Here is a 10,067-nt window from a genome sequence, read left to right on the forward strand (position 1 = left end):
TTTTTTAATAAATAAAAAGTTAATGTAAAAAAATACACATGTAATGGTAAAGAGAAGCAATTTATTCAGTGCTACCTCCTATATCCATTCCAATAAATTCTTTATTTTTTCCCATGAGAGACACAGAGAGACTCTGAATTCAACTACATACGCAATTTAGCAATCTGTATCACTAAAGTGTGCCTCCCTAGTGGCTAAGGCAGTAAAGAATCTGCCCAAAATGCAGGAGACCCAGGTTCAATCCCTGGACAAAAAGATCCCCTAGAGAAGGGAATGGCTACCCACTCCAGTATTCTTGCCTGAGGCATTCCGTGGACAGAGGAGCCTGATAAGCTGCAGCCCACGGGGCTGCAGTCAGGGGTGACTGAGGGACTAATGCACCGAGCATAGTGAAATTACGGGTCTGGTCTCAGTGAGATCAGTCCTGTCAACAAGAAGTAAGGAGTGCAAGGCTTCTAGGAAGGTCTCTAGAACTTGTACTTCACCTTGAGCTGGGAACATAAAACTAAGCTTTTCATTTCCTTAGTGTAACTTATCCAGTGTAGTTAGAAGAGCCACCTCTTCCTCCACAGTCGCTATAATATTGATTCAGTCAACTATGGTCACCACCTAGTGATCCAAGGCACTTGTTTTGCTAGGAAAATTACCACAATCAATAATACGTGACAGTTAGTTTTAATGCCTTTATATGCCATGGCTCACCAACACCTAATTTCCCATCTGTAAAAAGGTCGGCATGATGTTTAAGACTAAATTCATCCAGATACTTCTAAATAATGCAGATGTCAAAGAAAAAAAATCACAAGATAGTATTCTGAACTAAATCATAATGAAATCACCATATCCGAGTTTGTGGAATGAATAAAGCTAAGAAATCATTTATAATTTCACTGCTTACGCTAGAAAAGAAAGATACTCTAAAATCAGTAATCTAGCTTCCTACATTTCAATTTTTTTAAGGAAGTGATAAAATTAAAAATCAAAGTAAGTTAAAGAACTGAAACAACAAATGTAAAGACAAAAAAATCAAAAAATCCACAAACAACAAGTGCTGGAAAGGGTGTGGAGAAAAGGGAACCCTCCCACAATGCTGATGGGAATAGAAATTGATACAGTAATTATGGAAGACAGTATGGAGAGTCCTTAAAAAACTAGAAATAAAACCACCATATGACCCAGCAATATCACTTTCAGGCAAATACCCTGAAGAAACCAAAACTGAAGACACGTGTGCCCCAACGTTCACTGCAGCACTGTTTACAACAGCCGAGACACGGAAGCAGCCTGGCGTCCATCGACAGATGAATGGGTAAAGAAGCTGTGGTGCGCATGTTCAATGGAATACTACTCAGCCATGAAAAGTAACGCGTTTGAGTCGGTTCTAATGAGGTGGATGAACCTAGAGCCTAAGAAAGAAAAAAACAAATATCGTGTATTAACGCACGTGTATGGAATCTAGGATGGTACTGGAATCTGTTTGCAGAGCAGCGATGGAGACACAGACATAGAGAACAGACTTACGGACAAGGGTGGGGGAGAGGAGGGAGAGGGTGAGATGAATGGAGAGCGTAGCACAGATGCATGTGCACTAAGAAACGTAAATAGATAGCCAATGGGAATCTGTTGTATGACTCAAGGAACTTAGATTGGGGCTCTGTAATAATCTAGAGGGGTGGGAATGAGCGGGAGGAGGGAGGGAGATACAAGAGGAAGCGGACATACGTACACCTATGGTTAATTCATGCTGATGTATGACCAAAATAAAACCAATATTGTAAAGCAATCATCGATTAAAAATAAATAAATATTTTTAAAAGTCAACAAAATAGGAAATGACTACACAATAGAGAAAATCAAGGACACCAAAAGGTTAGGAGGGTTCCTTTTCTCCACAGCCTCGCCAACATTTGATATTTGTAGACTTTTTCATGATAGCCACGCTGACAAGCATCAGATGACACTAAAGTAGGATTCTTTGAGAAGATCAACAAAAGTGATAAAGGTGTAGATAACCAATCAAGAAAAAAGGAGAGAAACAAATTATCAATATCAGTAATGAAATAAGGCAGCTTGCTACAGATTGCACAAACCTTAAGAGGATATTAAGGGAATATAATGAGCACATGCCAAATGTTGACTATTAGATAAACAAATGAGGTGATCTTTCCTTGTGGTTTTGGTTTGCAAATAAATGGAAATTTTTAATTTTAAAACCCTCCTACAAAGAAAACTCTAAGCCTATTTAGCTTCATATGTAAATTCTAACAAAAATTTGAGGAAGAAATCATAACATTACTACAGAACTGCTTCAAAAAATAAGAGGGACCACTTCTCAACTCAGTTTCTAAGAACAACCTAACTGATAGCAAAACCAAAGACTCTATAAGAATCTCAAAGACTAGATCAAAATCCCTCATTAACACACATGTACACTGAAAACTAAACCCAAAAATTGCTACAGAAAACAAAGAAGTCTTTAAAAATGGAGATGTATATTATATTCACAGATTAGAAAACTCAATATTGAGAAGAGTTCAATTCTCTCCCAAATTAATCAATAAGTTCAATACGCAAATTGCATTGCCTTGCAAATTGCCAAATTCCAGCAGGACTTCTTTTTTGTTAAGTGGATAAAAGTTTTAAGCAAATGCAAAGAATCTGAATACCCAAAACAGTTTTGAAAAGAAAACAAATTTGGAGAACTTCTTCTACCTGAATTCAAGAACTATTATACAGTTCAATCATCAATATCATTTAAAAAATGGGCATGAAGATAGAAACAAATCATTGGAAAAACAGAGAGAGCCCATAAATGGGCACACAAACGTACACGCACATATGTATGTATGTGTATATAGAGAGATATATATACAGTCAAATGAATTTAATAAAGGTGCCAAGATAAATCAATCTGGAAGAGAATAAATAAGAAATTCGTCAGCAAACTGTGATGGAAAAACCGGGTGTCCACATAGGAAAAAAATTAACCTTCAGCCTTACCTCACAACTATACAAAAAATTAACTTGAAATCTATTAAAGACTTAAATATAAAAGCTCAAACTATTAAACTTCCAAAAGAAAACATTGGACAAGAATGTTTACAATCTTGGGGTAGGCAAGGATTTTTTAGAAAAGACATAAAAATCTTAAAAAATATTGACTTCAAAATTTCAAATTTATAATTTTCCAAGTACATCATTAAGAAAATTAAAAGAAAGTTGTAGGCAAAACTATTTCCAATAGACATTTCTTTTAAAAGGACTTGCATCCAAACTTTATTGTTAAAGGAAAAATTATTCATGACACGTTATAGAACAGTAAGAAAATCTTTATTAAACGAGAGGGTGTCATGATAGTCTATAAGGACCATAGTGATGAAATTTTACAATAGGGGATAGAAATTGGGCTCAACTCTGAATACAGTGTGGAATAGCAGGAAATTATAGCCAAGGAGCAGGGTTGGAGCTGCGGAGTGGCAGTAGATGGAAGGTTACTAAAAAGCAACATCAGGAATAACACTGGCTAACTTGACCTAAGAGAATTCTCTCTGAAGGCAGTCCTGGGTAATTTGATGTCACTTGGGGCGTGGGTGGTAGAGAGTGAGAAACCCATTCAGATAGCAAAGGTGATCAGATATGAAAGATGGAAGAGTCTGGCTAAACTGACTCAGTAGAGTCCTGGCTAATATTAAGAAAATGCAGAGATGAAAATTCAAAAGCCAAAGCATCATTGGAAAAGAACTCAGACTGAATAGGGTTTGCTCAAAGGCAGACTCTTTCTCAATGTAGAGAATCCCTAAACTCAAAATAGGTACTAGAGAAATAATAAAAGAGGAAAACAATTTCAAATAGCAGTAAATATGAAAACACTCCACAAAATGCATTGTATGAATCCTCAGTAATTAGCTGAAAAGATGTTCAGCATCACTGGTCATCAGAAATGCAAATCACCGTAACGAGATACCATCACACACACACACCTCCAAAGAGTTACAATAACGTTGTCTTGCAAAGCAGAAACAGAGACACAGACTTTGAGCACAAATGTATGGAAATCAGGGAGGGAAGGGGAGGGAGGAATTGGGATATTGAGTCTGACACATATACACTATTGATACTATGCATAAAATAGAAAATGAATGAGAACAACCTGCGCAGCACAGGAACTCTACAGAACGCATGTGGTGACCTGAATGCGCAGGAGTCCAAAAGGCAGGGATATGTGTTCATGTACGGCAAATTCATTTTACTCTGCAGCAAAAACTAACACAGCATTTTAAAGCAACTATACACCAAAAAATTTAAAAAAGAAAAAAGCATTGTCGAGGAGCACCTGGACCTATTGGAGCGCTGCTGATGGCAATGTCAAATGAACACACAATAAACACGTTTTCCAGTAAGAGTAAACGTGTACTTACCGTATAACTGCCCTTACACCTCCGGGCACTTACCCAAGAGAAATGAAAACTATGTACACAAAAACACTTGCACAAATATTGATAGCCAACATTTACCCATAAGAGCTAAAAACTGGATACAAGTCAAATGTCATTTAACATAATTAGATAATCAAACTGTGGTGTGTATATATATATACATATATATATAATCTAATACCACTCAGCAACAAACAGGAACAATCAGTACATGCAATAACAAGGATGAATCTCAAACACAGGAAAAATTCAAATATGAAAGTTCCCTTATGTTACAACTCTATAGGCTTGATTTTTTTAATTGAACTGAAATTAATGTGTCCAAATATTAATATTTATATATTCCTGGTAATGAATACAGAGTTTTCTATTGCTCTTCTTCGGTCATATTTCTACTGCAAGAGATCCCCCAAAGACCAATCTTGTCAGTTCTCTGTTAAGAATTGGCCATTTTCAGCATAAACCAAAATTCTCACGGTTAATCTGACCCTCTAGTCACCTTTTGACATCATCGCATAATCAGTGGCATTCTCCATGCCTCACTCAACTATTCTTTCTCTACACATGTAAATTGCAACTATACAGGGCTATAATTATCCTGTGTATAATTAGAAACTGGAATTGTAAAAACAGGATTTGTCCAGTTGTCTTATTCCAGCTCTTTGGCAACCTAATTAAAACTCATTTGTATATGGTCCTCTGAGCCTTGTAAGTCCTAGAAATGGAACCCTTGCAGTCTCTCGGGCACAGAACTTGGCATGTTTTAACAAAGGTCTGATTGAGTGGTGGATTAAGGCATAAGTTTCATCTACTGCCTCTAAGTAATATGGACACTAATTAAAATTTGTATGTGTGTGTGTGTGTGCATGTGGTGACATTTTAATAACTCCCATTGAAAATTCATCACCAGCAACACAATCATGCATTTGACTTTCCCTTCCTAGTCCAATAATATTCCCTTTCCAGTTCTTATATGAGATCAGAGGCTGATGGGTTTGTTCATTAGACACAATGAAAGAACCTTGAAATGTGATTCTTTGAATCTGCCCTTTCCCTCCTGAAAGGAGAGAAAAGACACTAAGATATTTAGTCCTCCAAAGAGCTTTACCATCAGAAACAAATTTTTCAAGAATTAATGTCACCAGTATCTTATTCTGCACTTACCTAATGGCATACAATTCATACTTGGAGTTTCAGGACCAAAGGAATTAGGTAAAGACATTCAACTTCTAGCTAAAGTTAAGGTCACGCAGAATGAAATTGAGATGTCCTTCTTGATTTTGTATAAATACTTTGACTTTCATATTTCTCAGTTAAATTAAATATTTCAGAGCCAAGATAATCTCCTCAGTGCCAGAGACAAGGGTGGGTGGTAACCAGTGGGAAGAGAGATGTTGTGTCAAGAGGAATGCAGAGATATGGTCCTTTCAGCATGATTTTCAGAGCCCTTTCTGCCAAGTGGCTTATCTTCAGACATACTTTATCACACATTCTTGTTACACAAAATTATTGTTATGTATTTCTTTTATATGTACACACACACACACACACACATATATTTGCTTATTGCTGTTCAGTCGCCCAGTCGTGTCCAACTCTTTGCAACCCCATGGACTGCAGCACACCAGGCCTCCCTGTCCTTCACCATCTCCTGGAGTTTGCCCAAGTTCAAGGTAAAAAAAAATGGATAGTATTTCTTTCCATTCTATTTCCATCTCTTCATTCCTTTTAACCAGACATAGATTCATAACATATTCCCTATAAAAACCAAGAATAATGTTAATACTTACTAAAAGATGATGATAAATAAACTTTTCTTAACTCTTCACATATAGTAAGATCTTAAAAATAGTAGTTTTGTTACTACCGAAAATCATGACATCTCCTATCATATCTCTTATCCCACCCAAATCTACTACTTCTCTCCTCATAACACATTTCACTTTGTATCATGCTTAATTTATATATGTCCATCAATTTACATATATCATCAATTTTGTTAACCTGTAGACACTTTGACAACGTGGTGCAATATATCTATATACATTGGGGGTTTTTTTATATACCTATAATTTTTAAAGTGGAATATACTTGCTTTACCAGGTTGTGTTAGTTTTATCTGTATGCATTTGAAGATTGCAACAAATGGTCACTAGCTAAGGAGGAACAAATAATAATTATAAAACTTCCTAAAAATTATCAGTAACAGCTTATGTAAAAATGCTGATGATACAAGTATCCCTCCCTGCTATATGAACACTCCACCCTTTTAACTTTCATCCACAGAAGAAAAGAGGCAGAGGAGGGCGTGCCTGATACAGTCTGGACCACCGCTCAGAACGAGGCCAGTGTTTGTGCCGTCTCCCCCAGATTAGAGCAAGGACACATCAGTTATATGAGATGAGTATGTTCTAGAGGTTTGCTGTACCAACTGTGCCACAGTTAGCGGTACTGTGTTGTGCACATGAAACTTTTGTTAAGAAGGGAGCGCTTACACTTCTGTTTTTACCAAAATAAAAAAAATTATGATACCATTTGAGATTTGGATTTACAGTTTCAAGCTATTTCCCAATAGCAAATTTTAAATGTTTTAAAGAATTATGAAGTAAGTTATCTCATTAGTATAAAATAATTGCAATGACAAGTTATCTACACAAAACAGCAGCAGCAGATTTAAGAAATCCCTCAGAAAAAGCCAAGAGCAAGGAAACTGACTCATGGAAAGCAACACTGTAATGAGAACAGATTACATCTTTTTTTAAGCAAGAAGTCAACAGATTATTTCCTAATATGAAATTGAAATTTGCTAGTATAAAGTGAAGGTGGTTCAGTCATGTCCGACTCTTTGTGACCCCATGGGCTAAACAGTCCATGGAATTCTCCAGGCCAGAATACTGGAGTGGGTAGCCTTTCCCTTCTCCAGGGGATCTTCCCAACCCAGGGATCAAACCCAGGTCTCCCACATTGCAGGGGGATTCTTTACCGTCTGAGCCACCAGGGAAGCTCAAGAATACTGGAGTGGGTAGCCTATCCCTTCTCCAGCAGATTTTCCTGACCCAGGAATGGAACTGGTGTCTCCTGCATTGCAGGCAGACTCTTTACCAGCTTAGCTACCAGGGAAGCCCAATGAGAAACAGATGACATCTTTTGTAAACAAGAAGTCAGCAGAATATTTTGCTAATATAAATATTAAACTTATAGATTCCATTATCTTCGAATACAAAGATATGGTTTGAATACAGGAAAATACTTTAGACAGCTTCTGATATCAATAAATGTGTGTGAAATTAAAAATGATAACATTTTTAAAGTAAAATTAATTAAATCAAATAGGTTGTGTAAAGGTCACTCAGTTCAGTTCAGTTCAGTCACTCAGTCGTGTCTGATTCTTTGCGACCCCATGAATTGCAGCACACCAGGCCTCCCCGTCCATCACTAACTCCCGGAGTTCATTCAAACTCACGTCCATCTTGTTGGTGATGCCATCCAGCCATCTCATCCTCTGTCGTCCCTTCTCCTCCTGCCCCCAGTCCCTCCCAGCATCAGAGTCTTTTCCAATGAGTCAACTCTTCACCCAAAGTACTGGAGTTTCAGCTTTAGCATCATTCTTTCCAAAGAATACCCAGGACTGATCTCCTTTAGAATGGACTGGTTGGATCTCCTTGCAGTCCAAGGGACTCTCAAGAGTCTTCTCCAGCACCACAATTCAAAAGCATCAATTCTTCGGCTCTCAGCTTTCTTCACAGTCCAACTCTCACATTCATACATGACCACAGGAAAGACCATAGCCTTAACTAGATGGACCTTAGTCAGCAAAGTAATGTCTCTGCTTTTGAATATGCTATCTAGGTTGGTCATAACTTTCCTTCCAAGGAGTAAGTGTCTTTTAATTTTGTGGCTGAAATCACCATGCAGTGATTTTGGAGCCCCCAAAAAATACAGTCTGACACTGTTTCCACTGTTTCCCCATCTATTTCCCATGAAGTAAAGGTCACTACTTAACACAAATGCTTATTCCTTCCAAAAACAGGTATACAGGAAATGAATTGTTAAATGGCTTCACATATGATGATTTGCATGGTTCACTAAACTGCAATCCTAAAAATTTGGACAACTCAACCAATTGTAAACACTACAGCCACCTGGGGAAAGTTCTGAATTGCATTCACAGTGTTTAAGAAGAAAGCAAGATAAATAGCTGAGCACTTTCATATGAAGTAGCTTCAAACAAAACAGTCGGAAAGAGGATGCGTCCATGGAGCTGGGAAACGGCACACGGGTGAAAGAATTTATTTTCCTCGGCCTGACCCAGAATCAAGAACTGAGCGTGGTCCTGTTTCTCTTCCTCCTTTTCGTGTACGTCACCACTCTGCTGGGAAACCTCCTCATCATGGTCACGGTGACCTGGGACTCTCGCCTTCACACCCCCATGTACTTTTTGCTCCGGAATTTATCTGTTGCCGACATCTGCTTCTCCTCCATCACTGCCCCCAAGGTCCTAGAGGACCTTCTGGTCCAGAGAAAGGCCATCTCCTTCAATGGCTGCTTCACCCAGATGTTTTTCTTTCATCTTATTGGAGGGGTGGATGTATTTTCTTTGTCACTGATGGCGCTGGATCGGTACGTGGCCATCTCCAAGCCCCTGCACTACGTGACCATCATGAGTCGGGGGCGGTGCACTGCCCTCATCGTGGCCTCCTGGGCGGGGGGCTTCGTCCACTCCATCGTGCAGATCGCCCTGCTGCTCCCCCTCCCCTTCTGCGGACCCAACATCCTGGACACTTTCTACTGTGACGGCCCCCAGGTCCTCACACTCGCCTGCACAGACACCTCCTCTCTGGAGCTCCTGATGATTTCCAACAGCGGACTGCTCACCACCCTGTGGTTCGTCTTCCTCCTCGTATCGTACATGGTCATATTATTACTAATACGGTCTCAGGCCGGGGAGGGCAAGGGGAAAGCCGTCTCCACCTGCACCGCCCACATCACGGTGGTCACCCTTCACTTCGTGCCGTGCATCTACATCTACGCCCGGCCCTTCTCTGCCCTCCCCACCGATAAGGCCGTCTCCGTGACCTTCACCGTCATGTCCCCTCTGCTGAACCCCCTAATCTACACCCTGAGGAACCAGGAGATGAAGGCAGCCATGCGGAGACTGAGGGGAAGACTCGGGCCTTCAGAAAGGGCATAGACTGATAGCTCACTCCATTTCACCACCTTTGAAAGTCTTTGTGCATCAATACTCTATATTTATTAAAGGATGGCTGATTAATTTTTAAAGTCTACTAAGATACATTGTTGTTGCTGTTATTGTTGTTTAGTCGATAAGTCATGTCCTACACTTTAGGACCCCATGGACTATAGCCCGCCAGGCTCCTCCGTCCATGGGATTCTCCAGGCAAGAATACTGGAGTGGGTTTCCATTTCCTTCTCCAGACAATCTTCCCAACGCAAGGATCGAACCTGCATCTCCTTCATTGGCAGGCAGATTCTTTACCTCTGAGCCACCAGGAAAGCCCCATTAAGAAACATATCACTTACAAATGTTCTGATCAGCATGCAATCATAATTTTAAAATGGATTTTATATTACAGAAGAAGTAGAGAAATTGAGTAGTTAGCCAGAGAAATG

At 39.2% G+C, this 10,067-nt stretch overlaps 1 protein-coding gene across 1 annotated transcript; it reads left to right on the forward strand.

The window, feature by feature from the left end:
- Positions 1–8,691: 8,691 nt before the first annotated feature.
- LOC138420269 (olfactory receptor 4D11-like) lies at positions 8,692–9,627 on the forward strand. Its single transcript, XM_069553372.1, has one exon. It carries the CDS (start codon positions 8,692–8,694, stop codon positions 9,625–9,627), a length of 936 nt encoding a protein of 311 aa, XP_069409473.1.
- Positions 9,628–10,067: the final 440 nt, after the last annotated feature.

The sequence above is a fragment of the Ovis canadensis genome, chromosome 15 (assembly GCF_042477335.2).
Source record: "Ovis canadensis isolate MfBH-ARS-UI-01 breed Bighorn chromosome 15, ARS-UI_OviCan_v2, whole genome shotgun sequence".
In the NCBI taxonomy this organism is placed as follows: domain Eukaryota; kingdom Metazoa; phylum Chordata; class Mammalia; order Artiodactyla; family Bovidae; genus Ovis; species Ovis canadensis.

Coding starts and splice junctions, on each gene's coding strand:
- LOC138420269 (XM_069553372.1), top strand. CDS start 8,692: ATGGAGCTGGGAAACGGCACACGGGTGAAAGAATTTATTTTCCTCGGC.